Source organism: Triturus cristatus, chromosome 8, assembly GCF_964204655.1.
Source record: "Triturus cristatus chromosome 8, aTriCri1.1, whole genome shotgun sequence".
NCBI classification, from domain to species: Eukaryota; Metazoa; Chordata; class Amphibia; order Caudata; family Salamandridae; genus Triturus; species Triturus cristatus.
Genome location: NC_140591.1, coordinates 696,528,279 through 696,547,806, shown reverse-complemented (window position 1 = coordinate 696,547,806; position 19,528 = coordinate 696,528,279). Strand labels below are relative to the sequence as shown.

The window sequence follows — 19,528 nt, the reverse complement described above, 5'->3', positions numbered from 1 at the left end:
TGGCATTTCGGTATTTACGACTCAGTCATGCCCTGCAAGCAACTCTCCCAAAAAGGGACCCGCTTCCAGAGTCGTCCCCATTCGAAAATAGATTATTGGAGGAACACCTAACCAAAAAGGCGATCTCGCTAACATATAAAAAACGAATTAACCATGCTCCAGACAATGTAACCCATTTAAATGGGAAATGGGAAACGGATATCCCGGACTGGCGGGACGGGGAGTGGCAGAGGCAATAGCCTCTCTCCGTGAAGTGGCGATCTGGGCTCGGTTTCACCTGGTCCAACTCAAAAAATACTTCACAGGGCCTATATCGCATGTACCACATTGGTAAAGATGGGGAAAATAAAGGAAGCTTCCTGTCGAAGGGGATGCAATTTGGTGGGCACATTCTTCCACATAATATGGACTGGCCCCAAAATTCAGGAGTATTGGGCTAAAATAATCCAATGCTTGAGTGGAGTGTATAGAAACGAGTTGCGATGTGAAGCAAAATGGTGTCTACTGAATGTGTGGGAGGCGACAGATTTGAGTAGCGGAGACCAAATTAGGCTGACACTGGCATTAATGATCGCTAAAAGAAACATAGCACGGGCATGGGGCTCGGAGGTGACGCCATCTGTGGGAGATTGGAAGAGAGATATGGACTGGTGCCTGGTAGCAGACAAGGCGGTATATACAGAGGATGCCCACGTAAATGGGGGAAGGTCTGGAGCAAATGGAATGACTACCCATGCACGCCGCCAGAGTCTCGGGGGAGGGTGGAGGAAATGCTGGAGCAAAAATGATTAATGAGGGTGGAAGGAAGGGGAAAAATTAAAGCTGCTATGTGGGGAGTGTCGAAAATGTGATCCTGTACTCTGGTGCACTATTAGAACTTCTAATTGTAATTGCGTGTTATGACTGAAATTGAAAGAATTTTTTTTTTTTTAAAGGAGAAGGAAAAATGGATACTACTAGAAGAAACATGAATATAAAGAATTAAAAGGGAGACTGGTAGGAAAGCAAAAAAGAAAGCAGAACCTACGTGAGGAAAATGAGAAAAGGAATGAGTGTAACGAAAGAACCAGATGAAGTACAGGTGATGGAGGAGAATGCATTTTGTAAGGAAAGAGAAGGACGTATGTAAGCACATGGTTGAAGGAAGGGGTAAAAACATGAAGGAAAAATATCAGGAAGAGGAAGAAAGAAACAAGAATGGAGGTAAATGGAAGAAGAAAAGAGGATGGAGAATGCAGGAAGTGAAAGTAGGAAGAGGGAAGAAGGAAATTCTAAGGCAAAGTTATGCAACAGTTGATGAATGGACAAGCAAAAGTGGTGCCTCTTTACGTCTTGCTGAAAAGAGGAGAGATTTGGGATCCTTCAAAGAGGTAGTGGCAGAAAGTTCTGCCTCACACTCTGGTATCCTTAAACGAGGGACTGTTACCATCACTTGACCAAACGGGGAGTGTGGGGCTGTAGAGGGAGACAGGGGATTAAATGGCAAGCGGCCCTGTGCCGTTTATAGCCTAGCAGGACAAAGGACAAGGCAAAGGGAGAATATAAGTTAGAAGGTAAGGAAGAAATTTATAGAAAGGAAGAGAAGGATAAAAGGAAGGAGGGGGAATGAAGAATAGAAGGAAAAATGAACAACTGATGAGAAGGAAGAAAATACGTCACGTAAGAAGGAATTAAGGAGGATAGGAAATAATGAAAGAAACAGAAATAAAGAAGCCATGAAGGAAGGAGAAAAATATGATGGAAGGGGAATAAGCAAGAGATGAGGCTAAGAGAAGGATGATTGTAAAGAAGATGCTTAAAAGATAGGCTGACAGTGGAGCACAACAGCTGTCACAAGAGTGCTGATCAAGGGTGTGTACAAAGTGACCAGATGTCTGAGAGAGGCCGCCACATGCCCCAAACGAGACAAGGGCAAGATGGTGGTGCTCATCTTTAGCTGTTCAGTGCCTGAGACCAACAGTACTGAGAGTGTGCACGCCTCGTAGGGCAGTTGACTTGGGAGCAACAGCAGATGGGATCTAAATCCCGTTGTACTGGCAGCACAGGATGCAGTGATAGTTGTCAAGGCCAAGGAGCTAACAAGATGCCAACAGGAGGACCTCTCCCAAATATGGCTACTCTGTCCCAGCCCCACCAAACAAGAATTGCGACTTTTGGGGGCAGCCCTCACAGACCAGGAGTGTGGCAGCACCTGTGCATTTACAGTGTTAGGAGACCGTCTTCAATACTCTTCCCTGCGTTTCCAACTGATCTCATTGCGTAGTGTCTATGTTGACAAGCGACTTGTGTCCCGTGGCCCCTCGCTGAAACATTACTCTGGCAAAGTATTATTTCCAGCGGTGCACCCTCCTCAGCTGTCCTGCTGAAGAGATCAAGGACTTAAGTCTTTAGAGAGGCAAACATCTCTTGAGGGCATCCATGCAGAAAATACATATCAAACTGGATGTTGTGAAAGAAAGATGGATTCTGGATTCTAGGATCACACAACGGACTTCTGTTATTCATCTGGAGGCGGAAGTGAAAGATTTACAAAACTTGCATAGGTCAATAATGTTAAGATGCAGGATGGGATGAGGACACTGGTCGTGCAGAACTAATTCAGTTGTCTCTTTGCCGAGATGTGGTCCCTGAGTTAGAGTGAAAGACCCCTGAGAGAAAACAGCTACAAGGATGCCCACCAGGTTGTCTGAGAATATGCACAGAGAAAGACACATGATCCTAGCAGTTCACTAAGACATACGAATGCAAGAGGCAGAACTAAAGGCAAATGTAATCAAGACAGAGTTTTGCTTTGAAGAGCAGAGTGACCTAGCCATATGACAATGGTCATTAGGAGCAATATGCAGAACTATCAGAAAGAACTGGTGCAGTAGGCGGCAACGAAACATGCTGGCTTTTGGTTTGTGAAAATGGCCGAAAATAAACAAATTTTTTTAATTGAGGATGCTCACAGCACCAAATAAAATTAAATTCAGCAAGTGAGTTGTACCTCATTTTAATCTTGAGAATTGTATTTCTTTTCTCACGGGGACCAGCGGGCACCTGAGTGACATAAGCACTCACAGTGCATTTACACACATTCTTTCACTGTTTTTTTCTTCTCTCACCTCTGAGAACACTATGAAGAAGTACACATTTCTTTTTCTTTCTGGGTAAGAAAGTGACCGATGATGATAAGTGGGTGAGCTAGGGAGTACCAACTAGCAAGCCCCTCCACCCCTTGGTGTTACTACCGTGAGGCACTTTCTTACTTTTCTCACACTTTTTCACAAACTTTGTATGGACACAAAAAACTTTCCTTTTTGAGGTGTGGTGTATTACCGTTTTTTTCGAAATTGAACAATTAGACACTAGGCTGATGGTAATGTGCCGTGCCTTGGAGAAAGTTTTGAAATTTCTTATAAACTCCTCGGATGTCTTCTGAATATATTTAGTTGTTCAGAATTGGTCTGGTCCACTTTTGTTTGTAGACTGTCGAGTGGGGGGCGACCTGACTGGATACCCCCTTGTGCTCCTTTTGTGCTTATGGCAACTTTGCATGGACCAATTAGCTATAGATAGAGCCTTAAGTGAAATGAGGATGGGTAATCTGGGGTCTAACGTGGGCAGGATGATATTGCTATGTGCCCATCCTTCTGGGACCGGTTTCTGGGTATCTCCTTGATTTGAAGCCCTTTATAAGAAGAGGGGTTTCAGTCCTGAGATTCTATTGACATTAGGTTATGCGGTTGCATACACCCATGCACATTCTTCAGTGAAGTTTTCCATGAGTGGTCATGAAGTTTGTCATATGTAATGTGTATGAATAGTGCATAAGAAATATTCATGGAGTGAAAGCCAGATAGTTGTGCATTTGGATTGTTTTCAGGGGTGTGCGGTGAAGCTCTATAAACACCTTCTGATTGGGAGATTCTCCTACAGGGTTGTCTGACTCTAAACACTCCTTTCCACTAGAGATTAACTCAGTGGGCGAAGGGGATGGGGGGGGGGGGGGTGTTGGGGAGGGTAGAACGAGAGAACTCCCTGCCATTTCTCATTTTTTCTGAAAAACTTGTATTGACCTTTTGGGGTTTAGGTGAACTACTGGGTGTGACCGCAATAAATCGGAGCTATGTGGACGGTATGTTAGGGATATTAGACATGCAGTCTATTTGCTTTCTCTCCTTACAAGTGTTCTGATGGTGAATCTGCATTACAATATTTGCTATGCTACTGAAAAGATACCTAAAAATAGTCTGAGTACCAGAAATACATTTTGTAGTAACATCAAATTGCAACAGCTTTGAGGAACAAGAGAAGACTGTTGGTACATAATGCATCTTAGTTTAATCTATCAATGCCCTATATCACAGGAAGGGTATGATTTTATTCCTAATTTGCCACTAACAGGAACACAGAGCAGACACAGACCCACTGTCAATAAATTGATATTGGAATAGCTTGCACCAATTTAACATTGAGTTGCACTTGCCCGGTAGAATGCTTCACAGCCTCCCCTGTTTTGCAACATCTTGAATCATACAATACTTTGAACAATAGGCGCCGGTGATGATTTTTCATTCCAAACTCAGCCAGTCAGTAGAAATGACTTTTGTCCATATTAACTATTAAATGTTGCCAAGGAAAGAAGAGCGGGTAGGATTTTGGGGTAAACTGAACTATAGGTTTGTTTTTATAATTTTACAATATATTGCAATTTTGTTAAACATTGGACTCTTGTCTTTTAGGGTTGTATTATCTTGAATATATAGAAACATAGTAGAGCCACCGCTGAGAATGGGGGTATTAAGGTCAAATAATCCCATTTCTCCCAAAAAAAGTTTGAATTGGACTATCCTGCCACGCATGGCATCAGAATCAACATATTGTTCATATTGACCAGAATGGATAGCTTTGTTCTGGGCTGCAACACATCTGAAAAGCTTAGGTGCCTATTACATAGGATGGCGAGTGTGCAGCTGAACTCTTCTGTAAAATTGTACAAGATGGAAAAGGCCTTGAAGGCAGTGCTTAATTTTTGCCGGTGCTTAGCACCGGCACTTAATTAATTGTCAGGGCCGGGTCTACACGCGTTTAGTGCACGTAATTGATTTTATAGTAGTTAGTGGCTCAGTGCCACTGCTGCACATTGCTGCTCTGACCTACCGCGTAAGTGGTGCTGTTAAAGTGTTACGTTACATACTAGGTTGGCTGTTGTAACTTGTGATGTTGAAGATGTACTTGTTGACGCAGTTTCTTCACGAATCGGTCACACCACACGAGTCACACACTAGTTCTTCTCATTTCGTTACGATCTGTGAATGCAGCGGCTCAGTGTTTCCGGCCCAGTCCGCGGGACACTGAGTTGGCCGGGACACTGAGTTGGGCAGGGCTTTGGTCTTCTGCGGGGGTTGGGGCTGTGCGCGGCAGAAATCAGAGCGCGCAGATATTTTTTAGATTGCAATCAATCAATGCGCGCGCATTCGCTGCTTTTTGCCACCACGCCCCAGCATACCCGCACGGCCGCACCTCACCGACTGGGTTCAACCGGCCGCTGCCGCTGTTCAAAGTCTCTGACTAGTGAGAAGCGAGCGCGATCTGGACGACGTTGGTTGGCCAACTTGGCCGCGTTGAGGAGTCGAAAGTACAACTTACAACAGCACAGCAGCACCAGGTGAGGGAGGCACGGCCTGGTAGCCTAGGCCTATCATCATCATTCATCAGTTAAATAAAGGTGCGCAGCGCAGACTAAGCAGCACCAGGTGAGGGCGAGGCAGGGCCTGATCAGTTAATGAAGCTGCGCAGCAGTTTAGTGACAGTCTAGTCCTGAGTGAGTTCCCCCAGACTCCCACAGTCCCACTCAACTTACTGGTCCGGGGTCACTGGCCACTGCCACAGTCAAGAAGACAGTGTGTTGCGGCCCATGCCTGTGAGCCAAGAGAGTCCGACTGTTTAATTTATTTGATTCGGCTGATTATTATAAATTGATTATTGATGATGGTGTGGCGATTATGATTATTCAATTTGACTGACTGATCACCGATATGTTGATTGATGATGAGGGCGTCGCCCGGTGGCCGTGGGTCCTTAGTTTGAGCGATGTTGCGGCTGGATTCAGTTTTGCTTTTACAAATCTGGGGAGGGGGGGGGGGGGGGATGGGGCGGGGGGGGATGGGGCGGGGGGGTCTGTGCGCGCCAAGCAGCGTGCGCAGTTTTTTTTTTTTTTTAGAATGATAGCCATGCGCGCGTATTCGCTGCTTTCCGCACAGTGCACACCGCACACCCCAGCATACCCGGCCGCACGGCCTCTCACCACCGAGTCATGAACATGGCCATTCGGTTCTAGATTCAAAGAACCGTTCAGCAACATTGCTAAGTGAAAGTAAGTCTAAGTGTGGAACTGAAAGTAAGCCAGCAGCAAGAAGCACAAACGGCCAGGCAGGACGACGTTGTTGCGGTGCGAGTCGCGACGTGCTGCATTGGCGACTTGTTGACGTTGAGCCGGAGGAGTAGCCTGGCGTAGGCTAGTGTAGCTGCCAGCAGTGAGTGACTACTACTACTACTAGTACTGGCCAGTCTGACTCTGGCCAGTGCCGCCCACCAGTAACCGCACAAGCCACCAGGTGAGGCAGGGCCTGTGTAAAGTTTGGCAGCAGCAGACCTAATGAGTTTGCCTAAGTAAGGCTGCAGAGGCAGCCTGCAGGCTGTGCAGTGCACTACTGCAGTCAGTGTGTGTGTGCGTGTCCCTGTCCTGGCCGGGCCGCCCGGCCCAAACCGACCGGTACCTTAAGTTTTAATTGACACATACACTGTGACTGCACGGTTACTGTAAAGTAAGGTAGCGGCCGTAGCCGCCATGTGATGCCAGTGCCACCATGATCATGCCGCCCGTGGGTGGCGGTAGCGTGGTGGTGGTGGCGTGGCCCTGGCCTTGCCAATTGCTTGCTGCCTGTTGCTTACCAAACCAACCAATACACACTGCTTTTTGTTTGGGTGCGCACAGTCATGTGTGCCTCCCCTCCACCCTCGGAATCCTCATCAGACAAAATACACAGACTGAGAGGACAGTGAAGTTGTCAGCAGGCTGAGCAGGGTCCAGTGAGTCACCATTATACTGCGTGCATTCTAACTCTGCAACCTTGGTGGGGCTTGGACTTGTGATTAGGCCGGGTGGGCCAAGTCCCAAAGGTAAGCAGAGGGTTAACCCCCAGCACAGCCAGTATATTCTTGTTTTAAAAGCACCAGCTGCCAAGTTCCTTCCTGGCCTCTAGTAATATTCAGGCATAAATTAAAATGTCGAGATAACTCTGACTCTCTCCAGGAAGACGATTAATCACAGGAGGTTTGTCTAGGGGAAGTTGTGACTGCTTGTTGTAAGGTAGTACAGATGGTTAATATACCTGCTGCAAAGAACGTTTACCATGCCAATCAAAAAGTGCATGTAATCATGTAAAGTAGGTCAGTGTGTTACTGCTTCTGTCGGAGAGATCTTTTTGTTACTTGCAGTTTGCAAGTTAAAATCCTAACATAGAACAGCAAGCTATTAACTAGTCTGTCATCAAAGAGCTGCATGCAAACTGCAAGTTATATATTAGAGCTATATGTTTTTTTTGCCCAATCTTTCATTAACCTAATCTTGCAAAAAGGGTTCATTTGGGTAGAAATCAATTCTTATTGGAGAGAACTCCTAACAATGCGGTTTTGTTTTAAATTCTGAATTTGCGCTTTTCCAGACTTAGAACTCTTAAACTATATTGCCTACAATGCAATCATGGATGACATGTGACTCCTATGCCTTGTAGTCCTGTCTGATGTAACATTCCCTATCTACTGATTTACACACATAGGATTGTATCTATGCAATGTGTGTATGAGAAAACTAGTGCCCTGACACACCCTATGTTACATCTGGCGTTTAGCTGTGCCAGTTGACGATGTGGGTGGAGCTAATATAGTAAGTGGGCGGACCCAGTGGATGAAGTGGGTGGAGCTAGAGAAAAGTAGGTGTGGCCTCCGACAAACATTTGAGCACCTGCACTTCATATTTTACAAATTAAGCACTTCTTGAAGGCCATATATTTTGACTGAGATGGATACTGCTCATGCATGCAAACCTGGTGGGAAAAATCTGTCTTGGTCAGGTGTTCACACCCAATGTAAAATCGAGTGTGGCAATAGGCAAACCTGATCACTGTTGATTGTTATTTACAACAGCAACGAAACCACAACATTGTTACTTTCAAATAGAGGGTTTGTCAAGTCCAACTATGGCAGGCAGTTCAACGCATTGTTGCTCCTGGTACAGACAAGGTTCTGCTTTATATCAAGGATCATGAGGTGGATTTCACCCAAGAGATGAAGACGGCAGATAGCTTCAGTCTCCTTCCTGGGACAGGGAGTCAACTGGGGTAAACCATACTGGTTCCCCTCAATGAAAAAAGCCACTGAAACTGACAGACTTTCACCAGACCAGCTAGGCAGTCCCTTAATGCATCAGGTATCTTGTATTATAGGTGCACCACTCCAGTGCGGACCTTGTGACTGGATATTTATACAGGTTACTGACTGTGCTCCAAAAGTCTGACTTTCTTGAAGATAGTACTCCTCTCTATAGTGAGGATAGTGATACTACCAAGACGGCTATACTATTACTTAAATTTCCCAGTACGTCTCACTTAGCCATTCTTAACCAGAATTCCCGTTTGGTGCCTGTCCGAATTTGTTGAAGAGGCATAGCATGATAACAAGAAGATATGGTCAGTGGCCGGGGTTTCATGAGTCAGTGATTTGTTTGGCTGCACTGAGAACATCTAACAATTGAAAGGGGTCTTTGACCATCCCCGTAGGTCAATTTTTTTTATGGACTATTGACCTGCTCGACAGAGCTGATATGGGGGTGCACGAGACAGAAATGATTAGTTATAAAAACTCTCATCACCTTGTTGAGGTTGTATAGGGACCTAGAGGGAAATAGTACAGCCTTGTTGGGAAGTGTGAGGGAAGCATAAGTTAAGAATGCTGGCAGCAACAAATGGGAAATACTCATGGGCCACCCTGCAAAGGTATCCCAGAACCCACGGACCAAGATGAGAAAGTTCCAGTGTTTACACCGTACTTATTTAATACAGTCCCGCCTTTGCAGAATGCACTGTTTGTTGTCAAGTATTTAGGGCAGACTAAGCAAAGTTTTCCACATATTGTGGAGGAGTCCTATCATCTAGTGCTTCTGGGAACAGGTCATTGAAGAAATCTTGTGCCGAAGAAGCAGATGAAATCTGCTTCTGCTGAATCCAATCTACTTGTTTTTTCAATGCCCTAAGAAAATTAAGATAATGTGTAATTCCACAGAGCTGGCTCTTTTATTGGCAAAAGGTATGATTGCCAAGGCCTAGATTCGATGGAAGTTGGCATTTGCCCTCAGGGTGATTTACTGAGGGAGGCATGCTTATCTGGACTGCTGCTTAATGTCTCAAGATGCTTTGGCCCTCAAAATGGCAAAGGCTATCTTGGGTAAATTTGCAAGACATGTAGCCAACAGACCACATGTGTGAGTGGTTTCTTAGGCATATTTAGGATTGGACACAAGGAACTATCCCCAACAAAGTTTGGACTGAATTTTCCTCCTCCTCCCACCACGAAGAGTATAGTATGAAAGGCTAGTCACAGACCATTTTGATATCTGTAGAGAATGGCAGTACTATCCATATTATGGTGTGTTTTTTCTGGGTGTGGCACAGGACACGATACTTGGACCACAAAGGGTACCTGTATGCCTATAATAAGTGATGTGTGCTGGAAAATTAGCAGGAGATTCAGCGTAGATAACTGAAGTATAAACTCAATGATACGCAGCCATCACCGAACTAACCTGATTTGCTCATTGGCATGCTTTATCTTTAACCTCACTGCATTATTGTGTGTCTTCTTTTTGCTTTTGAAGAGTCAATAAAGATATTTACAATTAAATAAACACATTGAGACAAAGGGGGATGCCTCACAGATACCCCAAAAACACATTTGCTTGATAAAAGCAACCACCATGAATATGTTGAAGTAGGTTGCGGACCCACAGAGATGCGTGTATGGACCAACTCATGAGAAACACAACCAAGCTGCACCAATTACTTGAACATAACACACATGGTTGTTAGTTCCTAATGCTACGGAGAAAAAAGACCACAAAAAAGATGTTAAGACTTTCTCAGATGTTTAATTCTTTTCAAGCAATTCTCATTTGCACCACAATGGAAAAAGGGGAAAGACTATTCAAGTAAGATATATATTAGGAATGAGACGAAGGCTAGCGTGAAGGCGTTGAATTAAACTGAAGAGACAGGCTGCAAAGGATGCATAAATCTCAGTGACCACAATTGTATAGATTTAGAAGACATTGGTTAACAGGGTTAGAGCAAAGACTATTACAAATCCCTGGGCCAGACCTGGAGCCCTTATGATAAAAGAACTAACAGAATGCGTCACTTACCAAAAAGAAAAAAAAAAAAATGAGACCAAGTTTATTCTACGCATGGTGTGTTTCATCATTTCAATAACTCCGAGCTATGCGGCCCATTGTAAGGTGGAAGAAAACAATTTTAGCTAATCTCATCTTAAAGCATTTATTACTTTTTGGCGTCACAACACTTTCACTACTTCTGGCTGCATTTTGGTTTAAAAGTAACCCCGCGCCTACTAGCAGGCAATTTGATAAGACTAAGATGTGGTCATTTCTACCAAAATTAAGCATTCGCATGCTGCAACTGTAAAAGTATGGTACTTGAATGAATCTGTGTCTCATCATCTTGGCTATTAAAGGAACTTTGACAAGTAATACAAATTGCACTTGCGGCGGCTGCTTGGAAGGGTCTTCAATTTTAAAAGATATACCGAGTGATCTGCTTTGAAGGAGTGTGTGCACAGCTATTTAAGTGGGTATTTACAGAAGTAGCTAAATATTTTAGGTTCCTGGAGTAAGTAAGGCTTGCGCTCTTCACTCCTACTTCCTCAACTAGTTTATTTCACTGCAGTGTATTTCTATAAGCTTTCTCTATGACATTCCTTCCCAAATATGTATATTGTAGGCACTATGTGTTTAATTGAATTTAACCATTCCTCAGTAGCGCAGGATGCCCAACTTTAAGGGAGACAGAAGACGGTTTTCGGTATGCAGGTGAACACCTAAACTTTTCTAACCTATGTGTTGTTGCCTTGTATTTTTTATGCCACATGTCATAACATTTCAGTGGGGACACAGAGAGAAGGTTAAAAATGGGCCATTACAAGTAATAGGAGTCTTTTCGGATAATGAGCTGCAGCATCTCCTTTTTTCACCAGGATAAAGGAGATTTTGCACTCCCTACATGACATCACCACCGCTGTAAGCTTGTTTTCTGGAGAAGATCTTTGTGAGACAAATGCCCAGGAAAGAGAAAACCTGCTTAATAAACTATTTGACCTAAGATGCAACAGTGGTCATGCACTTTGTAAAGAATCTGAGTCGAGCTTAGATCTGTGGCCATAGTCAAATGTCACCTATGCCCTATGAGCCAGTATCCCATGTGCGCAGCTGTGGTTGAGAGCAAGCCACCAATCGGCATGTCAACATTAGGAAGGTATATGCCATACTGACCACGTGAATCCATCAACAACAAAAGTTCAAATACTTCCAATCTAAAATTAGTACATTTCTTGGACTTGTAAGGATCAGTATCGGCTGCAGTCTTGGACAGAAGAGCACATATTTCAAGATCAATCTACAGCGGCTTCTTGTCAAATCGGTAGGAATATTCTGGGCACCAATAAAAATCGTGCTCCATGTTCCATAACCCACAATAGAAGAGGCGGATTACAAGGCGTGTCATTTTGATGCTGATGGATAGAGGGGGCAAAGATCTTGAGTATGTACACCAGCAGTCCTACCACTTTTAGAGGCCCTGCAACAAGTGACACAGAGGAATGTGGCGTTGCATATCTATCCATCTTCTCGTTACACATGGCCACAGCATAATAAAGCAGATTCTGGGGTTATCATCCAAACAACAGTTAGAAGTAAATTTAACAAGGTATGAAAATAAACCATATAAAATAAGAATGAATACTCAAACAAAATCATAATGGCATATCACCATTAGCAATCCTAATAAATGCCACTAAGGTAATCATTGTTATTACTTCTGACACCAACCGGTAAATGTGCTCAGTGTGTACATCACAAACATATAATTTAATAGCATGACATAACAAAAGCACCCCTTACAGAAGGCCAGCCCACCAAACAAAGTGCTCTAATCATTCGCTTGAGAAAGTAAACATCCAAAGTTCAATTCATTTAAGAAAACAAACTCGAATGTGAATTTAGGCCATGAGGGTTTACCCTGAGCACCATGTGGCGTAATCCATAAAAACAAAATTCAATCACATACACTGTGGTTTAATTAAGAGAGAAGTTCGGACAAAGACAGTTTACTCGAGGACACAGAGTGACAAACATAGATTTATGACAGGATGACGCGATTCATTTTAAGAGTGCTAAGTTCAGAAATGCTCGATTCAGCCATAAGATTCACAAGGTGCACACCAAGAGATGTTAATTGAGTTAAGGGTTATTTTCAGGTCAGCTATCTCAGGTTCTAAAAACTGCTTGCATAAACTTTTTCATTCCAAATTCGTATTCTCTATTACAGTCTAGATTAATAGCATATTCATCTCTTAATTCAGTTAAGTGCTCGTATCAGAGTGCTTACACGTAAGAGAGCGCCGAAAAACATATCCAGTTGAGATGCCAGTTTAAACATTTCCCAGACACCATTTCCATCACAGAGCAGTAATTAATTTAGTGGCCCAAAAAAGCTCACAATTGGTGGAAAAGTATTTTTTGATATAAAACAAAGATTTCATTCTCCCAGTTGACAAAAACCCTTAGTTTTGTTTACATTTAATTAGGTCTAAATAGTAGGACAAAGATTTACAGAATACAGTAGTCAATATTCCATTCCACCCTTTATCTATATTCAATATCCGAGACTGACACACAAGACATTTATGGATTAAAGCATTTTAACTTTCAGGTATTGGAGGATCAGCATTCATCAGTAACCTACCAATTTATCACGGTTGAATTATTAATATCGAGTTTAAAGACCTTCACAAAGCATTACCCAGGGAAGATATGCAGTTGAAAAGGATCTGCAGCAGCACTATAAAGAAACCACAGCAAACTTTTGGCTGATTTTAACAAAAAAGGTGATCACTAACCTTGTTAATTCCTCTTGCAGCTGAGTATGGTCAGGTGGAAAGAATTTAACGACAAATCGTATTACAACATGCTTTGGTCCTAAAAAAGGAAAGACAAAAGTGGAATGAGCGGTGTAGCAATCACAAGGAATTCCAGGTGTTTTACTTAAAGCCAAAACGAAGCAATGGAGGGTCATCAGTGAGATTTTGTTTTCTATCTCAATCTACTCACAATGCTCAATCAATGTAGAGTTCACAAGTGCACCCTGCTTGGTGATCCTTCTACAGAAAGTAATGAATGCACTCATACCTACATCAAACACATCATCAGACTCGGAGATTATCTCTTTCACTTCCTCACCCTTTACATATTGTGTAGGCCAAGTTGGAGTAAAAAGCATCTGAAACTAAGATCTACAGGCGTTTCTAGATTTGCAGTGCTCTGCAGAAACCTTGTTAGTCAACAGAAGATTACATAATCTCTTATCCAACTTAATCTGATTCGTACTTTCTCAGACTACTGACCGTTTTAATACAGCTGAGAACATTTTGGCTTGATAGTTTCTAACAGCAGATAAGACAGCTCTACCATCAAATTTAGAACATAATCTTTTCATAGTGTTGGTGTGATGAATCATATCAAAGTTATTTTTGCACCGAGTTCTTACACTTCCAAACATTACCGCAGAAAATTCCTATATACCTAATAGAAGCACCTTTGTACATCCATTCTGCCTCTCCATAGATATGGTGTTCAATATTTTACTGGAACAGTATACACCATGTGTTTAGTTTCAGCTCATTAATATAAAAAGACCATGATCCCTACAAACATAGGCAAACCTGTTAAGAAGGTGTGACAGTCGCCAAGAAGATTTAGAGACAAGGGCTGCATCATCTACAAGAAGCAGTGATTTTGGCCAGCGTGGAAATCATCAACTGTATTGGAAAGGTAGATAATCAGCCCCATCTAGCATAAACAGAAATGGACAGGATACATTTTTGATAGACCCAGCATAATACTGGAAAATCCTAAAATATTTTGCCTTTCTGTTGCTATCTGTCTCTTGAGAAGGTGTTATCATGGATGATGCTAATTGGTAAGGAAAATGCTACTTACCAGTATGCATCTGTTCTTGGCATGTAGAGCTGCATAATTTTGCATAGATCGCCATCTGGTGTTGGACTTGGATGTTTGAACTTTGTTATTGTAGAAGTCTTTGTAGTCACAAGATAGGTGACTCCTCCTTTGGTTAGTAGCACGCATGGGCATCGACTCCATCCTTAGATTGTTTTGCCATGGAGGGTGATGATGGAGTTATTTCGAAATAGAAAAGATGTCCATGTAGGTGTCCGGGGAGGCGGGTGGGCGTATGTGGATCTACAGCTCTACATGCCAAGAACAGATGCATACTGGTAAGTAGTATCTTCCGTTCAAGGGAAGGGATAGGAGCTGTAGATCGCATACTTTTGCATAGACTATACAGCAGTTCCCCTGTTAGCGGTGGCTACCTGTATGCTTTGCAGTAGTTTGAAAAAGTGTTCTTAGTACAGCCTGACCCACACTAGCTTGTTTTGCCTGCACATCTACACAGGAGTGTTTTGTGAAAGTGTGCGGTGTAGACCATGTTGCGGCTTTGCGAATGTCATCCATGGTGAGGTTTCCTAAGAATGCCATGGATGCCCCTAGTTTGTGTGTGGAATGCGCTCTAGGGGGAATGGATAATGTACGCTTTGCTTTTTGGTAGCATATTTGAATGCATTTAACGATCCACATGGCAATTCCAGATTTTGATATGGGATTGCCCTTATGTGGTGGTGAGAAAGCTACAAAAAGTTGTTTAGTTTTCTTGAACTTTTTTGTCCTTTCAATGTAGTAAAGAATAGCTCTTTTGACGTCAAGCGTATGAAGTGCTCGTTCAGCTACTGAGTCTGGTTGAGGAAAAAAGACTGGGAGCTCAACAGACTGGTTAAGGTGAAAGGCCGAAATTACTTTAGCGCCAGGACACCCTTGGGTAATCGCTGCGCTTAATAAATATCCGTAACATAACATAACAAGAATTTAGGGTTTGTCCTAAGAACCACTTTGTTGTATTGTATTTGCAAAAATGGTTCTTGTATGGTTAATGCCTGGAGTTCACCCACTCTTCTGAGTGTTGCGATGGCCACAAGGAAAGCTACTTTCCATGTGAGGAACTGTAACTCACATTTATGTAAAGGTTCAAATGGGGGACCCATGAGCCTAGTAAGGACAATGTTTAGATTCCATACTGGAGAGGGTGGAATTCTGGGAGGGATTATCCTTTTAAGGCCTTCCATGAAAGCTTTGATGGGAGGTACCCTAGAGAACGACAAGTGTTATCTGTTCTATAACTAAGCTGCTATCGCAGCAAGATGTAATGGTATGGATGTGTATACCAGATTACATCTTTGTAGATGCAGGAGATAACAGATAATGTTTTGAGTGGAAGCATCTAATGGATTGATTGCGTTGTTATTGCAGTAAAGGACAAATCTTTACCATTTAGCTGCATAGCATGCTATAGTGGTAGGACGTCTAGCTTCTTTAATGACGTTCATGCAGTCTGGTGGGAGAGTGAGGTAACCAAACTCTAAGATTTCAGGAGCCAGATCGCTAGGTTCAGCTGCACTGGTTCTGGATGTCTTATCTCTCCATGGTCCTGTGTGAGAAGCTTTGGGGAAAGGTGTAATTTTTGGTGTGGGACTACTGAGAGTTCCAGTAGTGTTGTGAACCGTGGTTGTTGGGCCCATGTTGGTGCAACTAGGATCAATGTGAGAGACTGTTGTTTGAGTTTGCGCACCAGTACTGAAATGAGTGGGAGAGGCGGAAAAGCGTACACAAATCTGCCTGACCAATTCATCCATATCGCATTGCCTTTGGATAATGGGTGTGGATACCTGGAGGCGAAGTTTGGGCAATTTGTGTTTAAATGTGTGGCTACAGATCTATGTCTGGGTGGCCCCACATAAAAAAAAAAATGGATGAAGAACTTGCGGATGAAGTTCCCATTGGTGAATCTGCTGTTGTTGACGACTTAGCAGATCCGCAATTTGATTGTGAATCCCAGGTAGATGCTCTGCTAAGAGGCATATCTTTTAAGGAATGGCCCATCTCCAAATGTTTTGTGCTAGGCGTGAAAGCTGCAGAGAGTGTGTTCTGCCCTGTTTTTGTATATAGTACATTGTGTCATGTTTGTTCGGACGAGGGCAGCTTTTTTCTGGAATAACTTTAGGGCGAGAAATATGTCCAGTTCCTCCTGGTGATTGATGTGGAGGAGTTTTTGTTGAGGGGTCCACATACCCTGGATAGTGTGGTTTAAGAGATGAGCTCCCCAGCCGGTGAGCGATGTGTTCGCTGTTAACACTATTTGTGGAACCGGGTCTAAGAATGGCCGCCCTTTGGAAAGATTTTGAGTGTTACACCATTGTAGAGAGCGATATGTGTGGCTGTCTACCAACACCAGATCTGAAAGTTGATCCTGAGCCTGGTTCCATTGTTGTGCTAGGCATTCCTGTAATGGAAGCATTTGGAGTCTTGTGTAAGGAACGAATAAGATGCAAGAGGCCATCATTCCCATCAGCTGCATGAACACTCAAGCTGGTAGTGAGTGCTGTGGCTAAAATTTTGTTATGAGGGCTTGCATACTGGCTATCTTGGTTGGGTTGGGGTATCCAAGGGCTTTGGAAGTATCTATTGTCGCACCTAGATACTGTTGGGTGTGGGACAGGTGTAGATGCGACTTGGTGAGGTTTATTGTGAATCCCAAGTTGTGTAGCAGTTGTATCGTGTTGTGTGTCTTTTTACACAACGGTTGCATGACTTATCTTTTATAAGCCAGTTGTCTAGGTAAGGAAACACATGAATGTGTTGTCTTCTTAAGTGGGCTGCTACCACCGCAAGGCATTTTGTAAAGACTCTGGGTGCTGTTCTGACTCCGAATGGTAGGACCTTGAACTGGTAATGTTGTCCGTCCACAACAAACCGTAAGTATTTCCTGGGAGCAGGGAGAATAGGAATGTGGAAGTAGGCGTCCTTGAGATCTAGAGTGGCAAGGAAATCGCCTTGTTGAAGCAGGGGGAGGACCTGTTGTAGCGTGACCATGTGTAATTGGTCGGATTGTATGTACAGGTTTAGCGGTCTGAGGTCTAATATTGGCCTGAGAGTGCCGCCCTTTTTTGGAATGAGGAAATAAATGGAGTAAATCCCTGCGTTTCGATGATGTATGTGAACCAGTTCTATTGCATGTTTTTGCAAGAGAGAGAAAATATCTTGCTTTAGAAACGCAAGATGTTCTGCGGATATTGGACGTTGTTTGGGAGGTATATGGGGTGGAGTAGAATTGAGTTCCAGGCAGTACCCATACTGGATAATTTGTCTTACCCACCTGTCTGTGGTGATGGAATTCCATACAGGTAGGAACTGTTATAGTCTTCCCCCAACTGGAGAGGAATGGTCTGGGGGGAGTGGAGGGAAGTCCCTGTTTTGTGGTGGGGGAGTTGCGGGTATTAGAACCACGCCCTTTCCCTCTGTTGTTGTTGCCTCTGTAATTCCCTCTAAAGTAACCTTTGGTAGGGGAAGTTTGAGTGGGGCTTTTAGAAGTGGAAGAGGTGGTTTCTGTACCAGTGGTCTTGGAGGCGCCCCTTTAAGAGGAGCGACTAAAAGAACCTCTACTAGTTGTTGCGTAGAGCCCCCATGGATTTGGCTGTCTCTGTGTCCTTTTTCATCTTTTCTAAAGATGTCCACAGTGGGTCCAAACAACTGTTCCTGGTCTAAGGGTTGATTGAGGATGGCAGACTGCACCTCTTGTTTAAAACCAGATATACACAGCCACGCATGTCTACGTAGTACCACGTTTGTATCAATTGCGCGGGATGTTGTATCTGCAGCATCCAGGGCACATTTTATTGAGGTGTTTGTGATTAACTTTTCCTCTTGTATGAGATCATTTACTTTGGTCTTGAACTCTTGTACTCATCTGGAAGATGTTGCATGAGTTTTTCAAGCTCATCATAGTGAGCCCTGTCGTACCTCGCAAGAAAAGCTTGCGAGTTGGCAATGCGCCAGAAGTTTGCTGCCTGGGATGCAACTCTTTTACCTGATGCATCCAGTAGCTTAGATTCTTTGTCTGGTGGGGGGACATCACCTGTGGTTTGGAAATTTGCCTGTTTGCGGGCATTTTCCACTACCAATGAGTCCAGAGGGAGTTGACCTTTAATATAAGCTTGATCGCTTGAAGCTGGCTTGTATTTTTTTTTCAATCCTAGGATTAAGCACCCTAGCCCTGACAGGATCTTTAAAAACCTCAGGGACATGGTTAATCATCCCCTTGAGCATAGGGGAAGTATTTGTTGTTTTTGCGGCTGGGAGAATGTCTCTAATAAAAAAATCCTCCTCTATAGGGACTGAATGGAGTTGAACCCCATGGTATTGCACAGCTCTATTTATCAGTTGCGCAAACCCTACATTATCATCGGGGGGGGGTCTGGAGGGACATAAATCTGGCTCAGGCACATCTGGGACATTGTAATCGTCCCAAGAGTCATGAGGTGGGGTACTGTGTGTGTGTCATCATCAGTATCTGTATGATGTAGGTCTATGCCCTCATCCTCACCCCCTACATCCTCATCATCCTCTTGAGGTGCAGATGAAAGAGGAGGTACTGGAGAGTGTGCTCGACAGAGTATAATGTTTGTGGGTTCTGGAGGTGGAGAGAAAGGCCTCATAGGTAAGGTTGATGAGTCTTTTTTCCTTGGAGGATATCTCGGGTGTTTCTGAGGTGTCCAATTTTCTCTTCTTAGGCGGTATGGAGGTGACTTGGCCAGTAATGGGGTCAATATGGAGTGTTCTTTGCTGAGGATACGGTGGATCTGGATGGAAAAGTTCTTTGGATCCGTTGTCTTTTTTCGGCGCCGAGGACTTCGGCTCTGAGTAATGTTTTGGCCTGTCTTTAGGAGGGGTTTTTGTCTTCTTTTGCTTAGGTGGAATTTTCGACTCCGAAGATTGTCTGTTTTTTCGGCTCCGAGGACTTGAATTGAATTTGCTTCGGTGCCGAAGAGTCTGGTACTTTTGGTTTCGCTTTAGGTGCCGAAGATTCTGGCGTCGACAGGACCTTAGTTTTATGTTTCGATGCCGAAGATGGTTTTTCGGCACCGTGGTGTGGCTGGCTCGATCCCGAGCTGCCTCATGGCTTTGTGGGCTTCAGAGCCGGGCCCGGAGGCGGGGCTTCTGAAGTCTTGTCTCGGTGGCGACCCAGACCCGAAGGTGAAGGTGTTACTGGAGCCTTTTGTGTTTTCGGGG

At 43.7% G+C, this 19,528-nt stretch overlaps 1 protein-coding gene across 6 annotated transcripts in view; it reads right to left on the bottom strand.

The window, feature by feature from the left end:
* The window catches only part of FARP1 (FERM, ARH/RhoGEF and pleckstrin domain protein 1), a 581,296-nt gene that overhangs the window by 282,285 nt on the left and 279,483 nt on the right, over positions 1-19,528 (bottom strand). For all 6 annotated transcript variants that reach the window (XM_085622106.1, XM_085622108.1, XM_085622109.1 and 3 more), the window contains exon 5: positions 13,231-13,309. In XM_085622106.1, coding sequence (XP_085478232.1) covers positions 13,231-13,309 — 79 coding nt within the window. The remainder of the gene's footprint in view (positions 1-13,230; positions 13,310-19,528) is intronic.